The sequence below is a fragment of the Lissotriton helveticus genome, chromosome 5_1 (assembly GCF_964261635.1).
Source record: "Lissotriton helveticus chromosome 5_1, aLisHel1.1, whole genome shotgun sequence".
NCBI lineage: Eukaryota > Metazoa > Chordata > Amphibia > Caudata > Salamandridae > Lissotriton > Lissotriton helveticus.
In genome coordinates, this window is record NC_136065.1 from 2,012,008,229 (window position 1) to 2,012,025,295 (window position 17,067).

General features: G+C 44.0%; 1 protein-coding gene across 1 annotated transcript in view; it reads left to right on the plus strand.

Annotated features, from left to right (window-relative positions):
* Positions 1-17,067, plus strand: part of PPP1R11 (protein phosphatase 1 regulatory inhibitor subunit 11) — a 112,865-nt gene that overhangs the window by 67,471 nt on the left and 28,327 nt on the right. The window contains exon 2 of the mRNA XM_078645773.1: positions 16,077-16,185. Coding sequence (XP_078501899.1) covers positions 16,077-16,185 — 109 coding nt within the window. The remainder of the gene's footprint in view (positions 1-16,076; positions 16,186-17,067) is intronic.

Consider the following 17,067-nt stretch of genomic DNA (forward strand, 5'->3'; position numbering starts at 1 on the left):
ACCAAATTTCACAGTGAAGAATATTTTATTCGCTTGTCGGTTCCATAACATTTCGGCACCCAAGTGCCTTGCTCACATGACAGCGAAAGTAAGTGAGGGTGAAATATTTAAAGTGACAGTGCATAGCTCTGATTGGGTAGTGGTACATGGACCTAGACAGCGGACTTGCAAAGGGAACAGTCAATGTGAAATACAATATAATGTAATATGGCCACTGAATTAATTCATTTAAATGACGAGATTTTTGAACATTCATATGGTTAAATACTTGTGCAAATATAGCAACATTCATGTACCATACAGGATTTTCACATAGTTAAATACAATAGTGAAAGCAAGGTATCATAAAAACATTGAGAATTCAAGTAAAATACCAATAAAACACATAGGCCATCCCACTCCACCTAATTGGGAGCATAGGTGTTAACATGTCCTGTGCAAAGGTTAAGGCGCTTACCTAGGTCTAATCTTACAAAGTTCCATGTGCAAATATATTTGTGTCATATGTCCCACCGGGCTGTCAACATACCTTGTGTTTGACACATTTTATTAGTGCAAATCCATAGAAAAAGTGCATAGTGCAATTAAAATTCACATAATAACTACTCTTGACTCCTCAGACATACATCCTTAAAGTCAACTGAGCCCAGTTAGACTTTAAAAAGAGAGAAATACATCTTGTATCTCTAGGCATATGGATACATGGATGACCAACTGATTTGTACATACTCAGAATTTATGTATATTGTCATATACGAGTTGTGTTCAGCTTTACATCCCTATCCAAGCACTCTGGAGCTAGTTTATCAGTTTAGCCTGATCAATATGAACTAAGCATACAAAGTCACAGAGATGGAAGAGAAAACCATTCTTGTATTTAAAGCCACTAATTGGCATGAGTATTAGTTTTAAAACGATTTCCTATTGTATCTTATCTTATCGATCCAGGGGTCACTGAACTGGTTTTTGGTATTCAAAATGTGCCACTCCCAGTCATAGATTGTCCTTGTGCATGTAGTTATCTCCAAGGTGCACAGTGGAAACTGTGGAATAAAATAGCATAAAATTATTGTTAACCCTATTGTCATGTGTCCAGATACCAGAGTTAGTCAGCAAAAATAGCATTGTTGATGTATAATAGCGGTCTCAAAAGGCAATCCATGGTGAATCTCAAAATAGTACTGTATGATGATTCTAAAACCACCTATAAATTTAGATATAAATATCCATATATACCACATAGTGATAAAAACCATACATATAAAACTATTTGATAATAATAGAATAGACTAAAAATAGACTAAAAAGACCATCATCCAGCTCCCTGTTTTTTGGATGTTATTGAGACCCTCAACTTTGCCTAGTTGCTTGACTTCACTTCGCGAGGTAGGGGACCTTATTTCATTAGTGTAAGCATGTGTAAAGATCCTCTAACATTTAGACCTCCTGGGTGTTTACTATTAAGTTGTAATATGTATCTGGTTTCTAGTTTCCTCAGTTTTGCCTCTGTCACCTCCTCTCCTGCTCGCCAACACAGAATCCACCACAAAGTATCTGAGATCTTTATTGTTGCTATTGTGGTGGGTCTTAAAGTGTCGTGCAACTGGATATGTATTAGCCTGCGATGTAATAGCACGTAAGTGTTGCAGCACTCGCACTCTCTTGTGGACAGGGAGCTTCCCACATACTGTATTTATATAGGAATAATACAATTCAAATCTGTTTTAGACCTGTCATCTATCCATAAATGATTAGTAACGCAATAAAGACAAAACAGACTTGTTAAAAAGGTGAGACAGGGAGAGGACTGTAAACAAGTTCATATTTAACCTTCCAGAATTAGAAATTCAGATCAAGTAAAGGAATATTTATTTCACTGAGTAAGGGGCATTGCTGGCCTCAGAAATAGCAAGAGGGGCTCAGAATAGGGAGAAATACGGGGGAGAGATGATTGGAAAAAGGACTATGAAGAATAGAGCACCTGCAAGAGCGAGAAATATGAACAGAAGTGGAGCGAGGGAAATTAAGCAACCTTGCCATTGGGCTGCGCCGACAGGTCCCAGAAATCCTTGAGACCCCAGCACTTAATAGTTTACAAGAACAGCATTGAGCACAATGCACTTCAATCGTGCCCAGCAGCAAAACATGGCACCGACACGCAGCTCCTCTGCTAATGCACCTCAACAGTAAACTTGCTTTACTCTGGTAACGAAAGCATAGAACTCCCACACTTAATGCAGGGCAGAATAGAATGGTAAAGAAACACAACTACGACGCAAAAACCAGCACAAACACCACCCGCCCAGTATGGCAGCATTACACTTTATTAATCTAATGAAAAACATCCTGTTCCATCCCAAATTCAGTCTGCACCCGTACATGCAAGAGCATGGGGGGGTGGGGGGAGGGGGTGGAGTTTAGATATGGCAACTCTAGGCAAGCCTCCCATGAAATCGAAGACCAATGAATATTTGTGAGATGGGGAGAGTGTGTAGCCAGTGTGTCGTGGGCCCTAGTGCAAAGAAGGAAACGGGCCTCTGGCTGCTCTTCGAATTTTAAATACATCATTTCATTAAAGTGCAGTGGCCCCTCGCGCCTCTGGGCCCGCTGCACCAATGGAAGCTACGCCCCTGATATGGGAGTCTCCGGGCCCCTTTGTCACATTCTGCGAGTGAGCCAGGCTAAATAACCCATCCCAATTGACTTGCTCCTTCAATGGGGACTCTTTTTTTCATGCGACCCTCCTAGGAGATGTTCATCGAGGTAACTATGCTTTAAACGTACTCCACTATGAAGCAACAGACAACAAGGTGACACCATATATATGGTGTTCAGAACAATTAAAACCCAAGCAAATATTTATATATGTCAGCCAATCTGCTTTGAAGTGACTTTACCTATGTGAATAGATGTCACTTTGAATTCTTGACGCCTTTGGAATTCAAAGTCCCAGTTTTTCACACTCCCCTGCCTTTTTACTCACACACACAATAACCACCGAGAAGGACTGCCTAGAACTATAAACGCGTAAACAGATTGAATTCAAGCACAAACTTACAGGCTCTCAGGGCCGCGCTTTCCATTACTGCTCCTGTCTTATTTTTTATTTATTTATTTTGAAAGTTTTATATAGCGCGAACAAGATCTTTGCAGATATCAGCGCACTTTACAAAGACAGGGGGTAAGAACAGGAGAGTGCATAACAGGCATTTGGGCATAGAGTAATTGTAGGTAAAAAGTGAGGTAGGGTAGGTACATGAGGGAGCATAGTCAAACAGGTAAGTCAATAATATAAATAGTACAAATAAGAGAGAGCGTAGACAATCAGGTAAGTCGATAATACAAGTAAAACAAATAAGCAAAGGGATCAAACAAGTAGTACAGATCGGTGCAGAGCCAAAAAAAAAAATAGTAGTTCAAGTGTATTTAGCCATGAGGATAGCTTTTACCTCTTTCTTAAAAAGTGTAGTGGAGGAGATGAGCCTGGTTTCAGGAGGGAGTGAGTTCCAGATCCTGGGTGCCATTCCTGAGAAGGAGCGTTTATAAGTTTTTTTTTTTTCCTTCCGCAATCTTCGAGGCTTCAGCAGAAAATTGTTTGTGGTTCTAGAGCCGCCAGAAATTGACAGCTTCTGAGTGAGGTAGCCGGGGAGTTCAGGTGTACAGCCTTGTGCGTCATACAGGCGATTTTCAGATTAATTCTGGCTTCAAAAGGCAACCAGTTCAGGGATTTAAAGTCAGGGGAAATATGTGAGTTTTTTTGATCCAGTGATGAGTCTCGCTGCAGCGTTTAGAGAAGCTCTTAGGGGTGCAGTTGTAGTTAGGGGGAGTCCGCAGAGGGCGATGCTGTCTTCGAGAATAACCACGACTAGACCGCATTCCCATACTGCACATCAGAAACACAACAGGCCTCTAGTCCAAAAACACAACTCACGTTTTGTTGAAAGTGAAAGAAACCATGAAGGCCAGTCTCAAAGACAGACCCCTGGAGCCAAAGAGAGACAGTGCTAGTTTCTACGAAATGGAGAGCACTGAAAGTCTCTGACTACCCCAGGGTTTCTGAGTCCAAAAGCTTGCCTGCGATTTAGAAATAAGTGGCAGAGAAGTTTCGGGAGGAGCAGGTCGGGAGCCACTGTATTATTAATTTCCAAATGTTATTACGGTATATGCTGCTCCATCTAGAAACGAAAATATCCTTTTGCCACTATTGGAGTGATGTCAGGGGCAGGAGGAGGAGAGGCGGTCAGAAGTCAGAGAGTGGGCTCTTCTCGAATTTTTTTTTTTTAGTAGAATAAATGATGGTCTGCTGTCTGCACAGACTCCAGCCACTTCTTTTCCAGATAAACAAGTGACCTTTTCGACCCCTGGGTACGATAGAGGGCAGCACAGGTCAAATAAAGCACTGTCACTGTCAGTGCTTACAAACAATTTTTAAAGGGACACATGAGCTTTGTAAATGTGTGCACTGTCAAAGCTCTCAATTGCGTGGCCTGTCCTTTCAAATTAAACAAACTGTAGTGCAGATTGCAGTGATCTCTTCCCTCCAGCTAAGCCCATCAGGGCACCGACCCCAGCGCAGCCTAGCCTGAGCAGTCAGCAGAGTTGGAGCAGGCTCAGTCAGCACTGCAGTGACATAATGATGCGTTAAAATAATTAACTATATCAGAATAAATTAAAATACCTGAAACTGAAGCAGAGAGAGCGATCCATGCTACGGGCCAGCCTCATGAGTCTCTGCAGGCACCAGGTTGTCGTCAGCAGCTTGGCCTGGTCCGGACTAGAGCGGCGTTACTTCCGCACAACAAATAGAGGTGCGACTCAGTAGCAGCGGCAGGCTCAATGAGCCACGGCACCGCACGGGGTCACGGGTGCACAGCTGTGCAGCACTGCCTGCAGTCTCCCCGCAGCACCCGATGCCGTGATGATGCTGCGCGCCCATGACCTGAGTGAGTAAGAGTCATTGTGGTCAGGTCATTGATGCTGTGCCATCCAGCCGGTACTATTAATTTATTGCCTTCCTGCTGCGCAGTGCGTAGGCAGCAGTGCACTCAATCTCTCAGACTATGCTGAGAGGGATGCCACGTGGACCGACGACCAATCGAGTCAAGTCCTCGGCCCCGCGCAGCTTCCACCTCACTTCCTTCTTGTTCCACTGGACGGGAGGTCACATCCGATCGGACCATCCCCCACACGGCCCCACGGCCTAAACGCAACAACTGCAGGGCAGATTGTAACATTTGTAGCAGCACTGAGTCTGAAAGAAGATCTTTAACTGTTCACTAACTGTGCTGCTGCTGGGCACTGCTCTGTGTGTGCGGAGTGCTCTCTCCAGAGAGGCGGAATGTGCTCATAAGTCATAAGGCATCCGGCATCCAATTTCAAATATTTTGCAGCATTCACCGGAAAGACTCATGTGGAGGGTAGACCCCGGCCCTGAGAAATAAGTGCCAGTGCTAAGCACCGGCACAAATTAAGCACTGTTTAGTAGGCAATTAAGGTAAACTATGGAAATGTGCGATGGATAGTCCACGACTTTTTGACCTGTCATTAGTTCAGGTCATCTTCAGGACCAGGTTACAGTATTTCAGTGCTGATCTTGGTGGGAGTCCGGGAGGTATAGGCAATGACGGTTCCAGGAGAGAGGGGGCACTGTTTTGGGCAAGGAACCCAGAGAGGCACGGTCAGTCATGGAGCAATGCGAGAGATTGAAGCAGCGCAGAGCCCTGCTAGGGAAAGAACGAGTGAGGCAACCCGACGTAAGCTACCCGCGTCTGGACAAGGCCATCTAGTAATTGTGGCTTGTGGGGGTAGCAGCCCGGTGTGTGCAGAAGGTCGTACGGAGGCTAAGGTTTATACCAGCAGTCTAAGTCCGGGGGCAATAGATGAGTGTCGCTCTGCGGCGAGTCCTGAGGCATCCAAACCGCAACAATTAAAGCCATAAATCGGCAATTAAAATGTGCTGGTAAAATACACTGATTAACATACACATGTTCTTAGTTTCAAGCTACATGTCATGTTAAATCTGCAGTTTACAAAAGGACTACTTGATCTTATCAGCAGAATATAATGGGGGCAGAAATGGGGCATTCTCTGAATGTCATGGCATTGACCGACAAGCTATCCAAGCAATGTAAATCCATGGAAAATGAGAGGCACCGGTTGACGAAAGCTGATCAAGACACCCACACTTTATATTTCTTATTACTTTTTTTATTTTATTTATTTATACATGACCAGAGCAGCAACTTGCTGGCCGTAAAGGACGCTCAGATAATGGCAAATGGTGGTTATTTCATAGTGTTTTGTTCATTTTTTTTTCTATGACTCATCAGAACAGCAGTTATTGTGGGGTACCCATTTTTTGTGTTGCAATTTTGGCACATTTGGCTCATTTATTTCACTGGCTTAATTTTTATCAGTAAGGCACGAGTAAGTGCACATTTGCTGTATTCTCAATTTTTGCATATCTCTTGCTGCTTCTATGTGAACAAATACTACATATCCTCCACTTTGTGTTTTGTCATACGTTTAGGTTTGAGTGCCTTGTTTTGTGTTATATTGGTATGACGTGCACTTGTTTTGTGCTATGTTTTTTCCCAAGAGAAAAGAGCGCTGTTTGGGTGTGAGGCCTAGCATTATTGATCTAAACCTATAGAAATAGTCCTGTGGAATAGGTTTTTACTTCATTTAGCTGTCCTGTTCCTCTTCTGGGAATGTGACTGCATCGTTTGTGATCAATTATGTGTAGAAATGTTCGGCTTTAAATGGAGGTGGGCGAGCTAACAAATTAGCAGCAAGAGCTGAGCTATAGGTCTAGCCCAGATCTTAAAGCCCGTGCACGGTCCGAGCCCTGAAAATATGACTTTGCAAATCCTACAGCAAACATAGCACGAAATATGACTGTCTCCATAAAATTAAAAAAAAGTGTACTTCTTACGTATGTAGCACTGCACTGACCAGTGCTTTATTAAGTGATTGTTTTTAGGTTTCGTCCTGGCGTTGCAACTGCGTAGCAGTTGCTCCGCCCAGGCGAAATCTAATGTTATCTCTATAGTGGGGACTTGAAACCGCCCCTTCTTCCATTGGCTAGCTCCATAAATGGAGGCTAGCCATTGGAAGAGATTGGCTGTCAATCATGTTTTTCCGTGAAAACGCGATTCGGGGATGTTTCTTGGTCTTTTTTTAAGCCCCGTCCCTTGCTGCCGTGTGTCCCGGGCCACCCTGTGATTGGCTGCAGGCCCGGGACACCCCCGTGACGTCATTTCCCGGGCCGCGCTGTGATTGGCTGCCGGCCCGGGACACCCCCGTGACGTCAGCCAATCACAGCACGGCCCGGGACCTGACTTTTTTTAGGACTTGTGCCCTGTATACAAATGTGACAATGCGGTATAAAACACAAACTATTAGTTGGGCAAGGATTAGCCAACCATCTACTGATCCAGAATGCTACCCACTCATGAATGGCGGAGGTGTGGTCATGTGGTTAAATCTGTTCGCTGAAGGATCTGGAAGCTCTGCATTCTGATATTGGCTTCCGCACTTCAGGGAATCGCGTGATTCTGGGCAGATCACTATCTCCCAGCGCTTAATGTGAAGTTCGTGCTTTAGCTGGTGCAAGCTACAGTGGCCTCCTGACGAGGGCCCGGCTCTTTTTTCCGTTTTACAAAGGTAAGTAAGTACTGCTGTCTCCCTGTGCCTCAGTTCAGTTATGTGAGCAGTTAAGAATCGGTTCAGTGCGAGTAATACATGCTTTGTAAAACCGCAGGGGTTTAAGACATGTTTGTAGCCAGAGGTTTGTTTTAGAAAGTTGTACTCTGAACCATGCGTCTCCCTCACCACAGTTTAATTTATTCTGTTATCATTTCTGGTTTGAAAAACCAAACACCAGGAAACGTACACAGTCGTGTGATGGTACTCCAAGGTCTGTTCGAAAGGGCGCCCAGACAGGGATAGCGCTACGATGCCATGGCGAAGATGGGGAGCGCTATACAAATGCCAGCCGCAGCATTACCTCGTATTAGCTAAGTAGCAATGGGATACTGTCCACTTCGTATGACGTTGTTCAAGTTGATGTGGAAAACCTATTCTGTCTCTCTGCAATGTTCTTCAGAAACTTTGTACAAAGCATCCCTCTCCCCCAAAGGAACTTTGCCCCTATTCCGACTTTAGAAGTGTTCAAAAGCAACCAGTAATAAGGGTTACCAGACGAAGGTCACATGGTTTGTCAAAGGCAGCCAATATATACATTCAGGGCTTTTTATATCAACCAACAACCAACCATAAGCAGTGTGGCTTTTTACATTCAGGAATGCTTCTTCTATCACTAGAAACTAGGAACAACAAAAAAATATACAAAGCCAGAAACAAGACGGGGCACTTACCTTGGACTGCCTGTGGGCTGTATGGGACATCACCGAGGAGCAGCTATTTAAAATAGGGAGAAAAGGGAAATTGCAAATCGTTGCGTAAGTGGAAAGGATACCAGAGGCCACATCCTTCAGTGGCCCACTTTCGTTCAGCTCTCGGGGTGTGATGTCACGACACCGCCCTATCGTTAAACGGTCCTTGCGGGCTCCTTGGGCCGGAAAGACGAGTGACAACACGGATCATGTGGAAAGATTACAGTGGCGGCCGGCTGCCCACACCCAGAGGCACTGAGATAATGAAGAGCATGTCAGTAGCGTAACCCGGGGGTCATGGGCCCCGGAGTAAGAGAGCCCCGGTGCATCTGAACCTGCTGCGCCAACGGAAGCTTCTAGCACACACAGTTACATCATAAAACGGCCATGTATTTGAACCCATTTCCTTTATGATGCCTTGGACTTTCCCCACAGCACAAATTATTTCGCACAATTCCCTTCTAATTCGTTTGACAAACGTCAATTATTTTTGGGACTGTGAGGTTTGACATTCCTCTCACACTTTTTTCTTCATCCGCCCTGGAAATGCTACATTTCAAAACATAACAAGCATTTGCAATGCAATAGGTCTCGCATTTACGCAACTTTAAACTATTGGCATTGTAAATGACAATGCCCTTTTATTTAGGTTTTGAAAACCAAAACATAAAAGGCATTTTATTTTACAATGCCAATAGCTGAAACTCGCATAAACACGAGACTTATTGCATTGGAAAACAAGCATCTGTATACAAGAATAATACTTTATGAGAACTGACTGGTATACTGACTTCATATACTGTGAAGTAAAAATTCGTACTCTGTGAGATGTCCAGTCATGCACTGGGGTTGTAACTAAGTACACTGGCCCCTGGGGCAGGGTGGCTGGAATCGATTTTTGCACCTTTGCCGTTGCTGACAAGTTCTTTTCTTTTAAATAGATGTATATGTTGACTGCCAGACCTTGATTTTCATCATTCTACCCCGCAAGAATCCATACCTTGTTGCTTTATTGTGGGACTGGCTGTCACGCGACCCGGAAGTACTGGAATCACGGGCAAATGTGTTCCGTAAAAGATCAATAACGGGCTCGGGCGGATTTTACGGACGGTTGGTGTAAGTGGAGGAGCAGTGGTGACTCTAGTTAAGATGGCTTTGGATTCTTCATTATTATTTTATGTTTCCGTGGCATGACGTTTTAATGAAGACTGTACGCTTTCAGTTTTCGAGGCGTATGTTTGTGTGCCTGCAGGACAGGCACGCCCGTGCCTCCTTGATTACATTTTCTCCTTTTTTCACTTCAGTGCATCAGAGAGGCCACGTTGAGTGTCAAGGCCTTTCAGCTGGCGTGCCTCGTAGAGCGGGAGCTTCTGGCGGTGCCAGTTGTCTCGGGTGACAACTCCCGACAGCAGCAGCTACGCATCGAAAGCCTCGAGTGCTGCGGACATGATTTGTATCTGGGTTCAAGTGATGGCTGCATCCGTCGCTTCCTGCTGGAGGCGAAGAGCCATCCAGCCACGGGGCTGACAACTTTTACTGGCTCCCGGCAATTGCAGCAAACACTACTGGGCCCAAGGAAGCCAGTTACAGAACTCCGTGCCGCTTCAGCTTTGCACCGGCTTCTAGTTTTGTGTGATAATGTCATCAGTCTTGCTGACATGAGTAGTCTGGAGCTAGTGGCTGCTGCCGGGGCCCGAATAAAGGGTGCCACTGCATTCACCCTCAATGAAAACCCTGCAAGCGGCGGAGATCCTTTCTGTGTAGAGCTGTGCCTCATCTCTGCTAAGCGCCGTGCCATTCAGATATTCCTGGTTTATGAGGATCACGTTCAGATGGTCAAGGAAGTCGTCACTCCCGAGCAGCCCTGCTCCCTTGCGGTGGATGGACACTTTTTGTGCTTGGCCCTCACCACTCAATACATCATCATTATAAGATTCAAAAGCATTTCATACCTGGTTGGCGGTTCTGTAGCAAAATGGACTACTAGACTTTTGGGGCGCAAGGAGTTCCCATATAAAGTAGGTTAAAAAGAAACCAGTTTCTTAAATGACATGCTACACAAATGAAAGAACTCTGATATTGTGTGTGTGTGTGTGTGTGTGTATATGTGTGTGTGTGTGTATATATGTGTGTGGGTGTGTGTATATATATATATATATGTGTGTGTATATATGTGTGTGTATATATGTGTGTGTGTGTGTGTGTATATATGTGTGTGTATATATATATATATATATATATATATATATATATAATAATAATAATTTTTTTTGTGGAATCTTGACATTGAAAGACGTTTTTGAAAACTGGGCATTTTAAAAACACTATGATTTTGGTCGTGATTATAAAACAAGCAAAAAAAGAATGGACTCCACGTGGCAGAAGCAGAGCGGTGGCCTATAGGGTATGGTTTAAAAAAGTTCAGTTTTGAAGATACTGTAAATCAGGCATATGGTTTTATTCACTTACAGCTAGCGAATATCCTATTTTTAAGGTCTCGCCTGAGGCAATGCGCTTGCGCATTGCTCCGGCGAGATTATAGTAAGGGAAAAAGAAAAGTCTACCAAAACGGCTGCGGATCGCATACAGTTCATGTGATCTATGCACGCCATCGCCAGCCACGTCGCACACCACCATTTGTCTGTGCCTCACATCAGACTTCAAAGGCTGCCGCTCCCCCGCATCAGACTTCAAAGGAATGCGCACCCGTGCCCACCCCCCCACCCCACACAGCAATTGCGAGAGCTTGTTTTGCTTGCTACTCCTTCTCCCGTCTATCCTTTCTTTCCCTGCATGCTTACACTGCTCCAGATTTCTTGTCCTGTCCCTGCGTTCTTTCTGTGAGTCTATACTAGCCATACCTTCATGCCCCTCTTTGCTTGGCCTGTTCCTGCTTGCTTTCTCCGGCCCTCCTCTGCCCATGATTTCTTTCCCTGAACACCCCTGCCAGCCTGCCCTGTTGCTGCCTGTATGCCTCTAATTGCCTGCCCTGTCCCAGACTCCTTGCTCTGTCTCTGCTTGCTTTTTCTGACACTTCTCCGTCCCTGCTTGCTTCCCTTGCCACTGCTTGTTGTTTCCTCGTTTCTCTCTTAAAACGCCACTATATCATTTTCACCCACCTTTTGAAGCCCTACTGCCGCGACACTGATTTTCGCGCATGTCTTGGCCCCCACTGTGCTCCTCACTTCTTTTGGCTTCACAGATGGCTTTCCTCGCTGCGCCCCTCCCCCACCACAGAGCGCGTCTAGCGGCCGAGACTCCGTTCCAGCCTGCAGTTTGGTGGCCCCAGAAGCACTGCCCAAGAAGATGCTGTGTATATTTTTGTCAAGAAGCAATAAGCGCCAAACAAAACATGGTGTACATTCATTTTGAAAGTACAAAGTGCCGTCTGTTTCATTTAATTGAGGTTTTTTAGTAAACAGGCTTAAATTCCTTGTGCTTTACAAATTCCCCTCAATCGTGGAAATAAGTACAGTTTTATATTGGGCCATGCCTGGGGACGCCTTGGGAGTAAGTTACTGTGACTCAAAGGCCTGGCTCCAAGCATCCAGATTCGAATCCTCGATTAACGTCAACAGTGACTTTGGTATAATGCACCCTACACAGTTGAATTATCTCTTCCTTAATATGTGTAGTTGTTACACACTGCAATTGGATATACAGTTTTATATATATAATATATTGTCCTCAATCTGAAGATGATAAAGCGCTTTACATGGGCACCAGTTATATTATATTTTTAAGGCACGGGGAGATTAAATGATTTGCCCATAATCACAGGATGTTGAGGGCACGCCGCGACTTGAAATTGTCTTCCCAGTTCCAAAGCTTGAAGCTCTGACCGTTACGCCACCTCCTCTTCGCAGTTCTCCATTACAGACTTTCAGCCCGCTGAGCTATCTTCTAGCTCAGTTCTGTGACGCGAGCCAGGTCTGGCCGTTTGCATGCTAGTCACGTTCCACCCTGCTGGAAGTGCCAGGGCATGCTTTTATTAACGCCGAGCGGCGTGTGGCACTGTGGGAGGAAGGCACACCACGAGACGGGAGTCAAAGGTGAGAGCGCGCTTGGCAGATAGCACGTCTTCTCAAAATACACGTTTTTAAAAACCGACAATAATTCATAATATACTAACAACACCTGTCTTCCAAGTACGGGTAATATGTTTTTATTGTCGGTGGGTTTAATTTTCGTTGGCAGACAGAATGCAGTGGCACTGAACATGTCTGCATTCCTCTCTACCTCTCTCTCTACCTCTCTCTCTCTACCTATCTCTCTCTCTACCTATCTCTCTCTACCTCTACCTCTACCTCTCTCTACCCCTCTCTCTACCCCTCTCTCTTCCCCTCTCTCTTCCCCTCTCTCTTCCCCTCTCTCTACCTCTCTCTCTACCTCTCTCTCTACCTCTCTCTCTACCTCTCTCTCTACCTCTCTCTCTACCTCTCTCTACCTCTCTCTACCTGTCTCTCTCTACCTCTCTCTCTACCTCTCTCTCTACCTCTCTCTCTACCTCTCTCTCTACACCTCTCTCTCTCTATCTCTCTCTCTCTCTCTCTCTCTCTCTCTCTCTCTCTCCACCTCTCTCTCTCTCTCTCCACCTCTCTCTCTCTCTCTCTCTCCACCTCTCTCTCTCTCTCTCTCCACCTCTCTCTCTCTCTCTCTCCACCTCTCTCTCTCTCTCTCTCTCTCTCTCTCTCTCTCTCTCTCTCTCTCTCTCTCTCTCTCTCCACCTCTCTCTCTCTCTCTCTCCACCTCTCTCTCTCTCTCTCTCCACCTCTCTCTCTCTCTCCACCTCTCTCTCTCTCTCTCTCTCTCTCTCTCTCTCTCTCTCTCTCTCCACCTCTCTCTCTCTCTCTCCACCTCTCTCTCTCTCTCTCCACCTCTCTCTCTCTCTCTCTCTCTCCACCTCTCTCTCTCTCTCTCTCCACCTCTCTCTCTCTCTCTCTCTCTCTCTCCACCTCTCTCTCTCTCTCTCTCTCTCCACCTCTCTCTCTCTCTCTCTCTCTCCACCTCTCTCTCTCTCTCTCTCTCTCCACCTCTCTCTCTCTCTCTCTCTCTCCACCTCTCTCTCTCTCTCTCTCTCTCCACCTCTCTACCAGTTGCACTGCTTGTTTGATTTAGAAATCAATATGATCTAAGCAAAGGATTTGGAGTCTTGGGAATTGAATTCACAACTATCGAGTGCAACTTCAAACATGAAAACAATACATTTGAATTAATCAAACATAACCTTTGGATTATGTGGATGAATAGCATGTGTTTATGCTGTATTATAGCTGAAGTCCCCTTGATCACATATCAAGAGGCTTTCTATTAGTTTAAGTTTGCATTCGAGCAACCACAGTGGCACTCTTTCGTTGTCTAAATTGATTATCTGGAGTGCATAAAAGTAACTTGCTACCTAAAGGTAACAAATTTTTGCCATAAAAAATAACTCATTTTGCCAAATGTGGCTACTGACTGATTCTGCCCAGGGTTGGCAGCCATCCGAGAAATATTTCTGAAAGCTAGACACACAAGGGAGTCCATGGTGGTATGACCTGTGTAGATCCCACTACATTTTCTAACCCAGAATGTGCTACAAACATTGGTTGAAATAACACACGCACAACCCCCCCACACACACAACCCCACGCACAACCCTCTATCTATCGCCCTCGCTCTTATCTATCTATCGCCCTCACTTGCTATCTATCTGTCACCCTCACTCTATCTATCTATCGCCCTCACTCTATCTATCGCCCTCACTCTATCTATCGCCCTCACTCTATCTATCGCCCTCACTCTATCTATCGCCCTCACTCTATCTATCTATCGCCCTCACTCTATCTATCTATCGCCCTCACTCTATCTATCTATCGCCCTCACTCTATCTATCTATCGCCCTCACTCTATCTATCTATCGCCCTCACTCTATCTATCTATCGCCCTCACTCTATCTATCTATCGCCCTCACTCTATCTATCTATCGCCCTCACTCTATCTATCTATCGCCCTCACTCTATCTATCTATCGCCCTCACTCTATCTATCTATCGCCCTCACTCTATCTATCTATCGCCCTCACTCTATCTATCTATCGCCCTCACTCTATCTATCTATCGCCCTCACTCTATCTATCTATCGCCCTCACTCTATCTATCTATCGCCCTCACTCTATCTATCTATCGCCCTCACTCTATCTATCTATCGCCCTCACTCTATCTATCGCCCTCACTCTATCTATCGCCCTCACTCTATCTATCGCCCTCACTCTATCTATCGCCCTCACTCTATCTATCGCCCTCACTCTATCTATCGCCCTCACTCTATCTATCGCCCTCACTCTATCTATCGCCCTCACTCTATCTATCGCCCTCACTCTATCTATCGCCCTCACTCTATCTATCGCCCTCACTCTATCTATCGCCCTCACTCTATCTATCGCCCTCTATCTATCTATCGCACTCTATCTATCTATCGCACTCTATCTATCTATCGCACTCTATCTATCGCCCTCACTCTATCTATCTATCGCCCTCACTCTACCTATCTATCGCCCTCCCTCTATCTATCTATCGCCCTCTATCTATCTGTCTACCTAACTATTGCCCTCCTTCTAGCTATCGATCGCATCACCACAGCATCAATCTGTGCAACCATTCAACAACTGGTTCAAATGTTCTCTCAATGTTTCAAGCTTTATTACAAATGTCACAAAACGATGTTAATAATTCATTTCTGTTCTTGGATCACAATAAAATACATTGAACATAATCTTCACAAAAGTTTAAGCTATTGCCATTATAAATTACAATAACTTTTATTGAAGTATTATTTAAAAAAATTAAAAGCCATTGTTATTTGTAATATCAATACATCTAAATCACGTAAATACAACACATATTGCATTACAAATGCTATAGGTGTCACATTTGCAAAAGTTATAACTATTGGCATTGTAAATGACAAAGCTATTAATTTCTCTATTTTCAAAACCAACACATAAATAAAATATTTGTCATTTACAATACCAATAGCTCAAACTTGCCTAATGCGAGACCTATTGCATTGCAAATGCTTGTTGAAAGTAGTAACATTGTCTAAGCTTTCAAAGCTTGTAGCAATAGTTATGTACCTCAGTTCTCGTGCTTCAGATGTGCTCAAATCCTATAATTATATATTACTTTTAATAAAATGTGACATCTGCCAAATATGGGAGATTCATGTACTTGGATCACACTTCAAGTAAATAGTGAGAATGTGTTGCTTTCAGCAAAGAAAGCCTTTGTTCCAAGATGGCTTCTATGTCCACCAATAGTCCCTGCCAACTACTGAAAGCAATGCTTGTCAGGCATTTAAGTGATAACACTTCCGAATGATCAACATGACAGCCTATTGAATGAGGGCAAATGTTTACTCACCTGAAGCCTCCTGCATGAATAAATACACTTTTACAATAGTAGTAACTGATAAACACTAACAACCAGCCAATCCATACCTAAAATAGGAGCACAACTTATTTCATGTCACTATCAGTGATGCAAAATAAACAGCAGATAATTTGCTAATGCTTGTTTTCAACCACAGTATATTTTGAGCCAGCACCAGGAGGATGATCTTGGATTTCTGCCACAAGAGTTCTGCTTATGGAAGTGTCTTATTTGCATGATTTAACTACTCTCATCTTATTCTTGTCTGGCAGGAGAACAGAAGCCTCACTATCAAACTGCGGAAACGCAAAACAGACAAGAAGGTGGAGTGGTCGAGTGACACAGTGGATAATGAGCACCTAGGGCGAAGGTCCTCCAAATGTGAGTTTTGTGTCCAGCTTCATGCCTGCTGAGAATATGCCACATACTGTAAAAGCAGTTGAGTCACTTGTTTTACATATTCGGGATTTGGCCACATGAGTACCAAGCACCCCATAGATAAATATGGTATACTTGCACTGTATGGTGTAAGGATCACAGGTGCACATCTTGTTTTCACTGTCAGGTGATCGATACGTAGATGGGTCCAAACATAGCAAGTAGATTACTCTGCTATGAGCCACCTCTGCCACTAAATTGGCATGGGGCAATCAAAAGCAACATTATAGTACTTTGACTCCTGTCATACCACTCAATAATATAGAACAGTGTTTATCCTGAGCTAACATCGAAAACAAATTTTCAGTTAAATGAACAGATCACAAATCGCTGTTTTTTCTTCTCTTTCTTTCTTTTATTTCATGTGATGAATGTTCATAAAATTTCTCTAGCCGACACATGTTTCGTCTGAACTGGTGTTTATCCACAGACTTCTTCAAGGCTAGAACAATGTAATTTTATAATTAAAATCATCAAACATGTATGTTTAAATGTGATATTATCATTAAGGAGAGCTCTAATTATACATAGTTCCATTTAAGTTGTTTAACCGATTTTAACACTTTTAAAACAATGCGTTTACACCCAAGAATAAGGTCCTTGAAAATAAAAGGAGAAATCTAACTCCTAAGGAAACAAGGTGTAGAAGTGCAAAGAGAAACGAGAGGACCCCATCACCGAATTCCTGTCGTGTTATCTCAATATGCTGACATTATTTAAGTCTGCCCTGTCATAATTTAGAGTTGAGAAAAAAGTGAGGTAAAAAATAGAAGTGCTCAAATTAAGTTAAATAAAGTGTTTCACGTCATGATTATGATGTGAAGT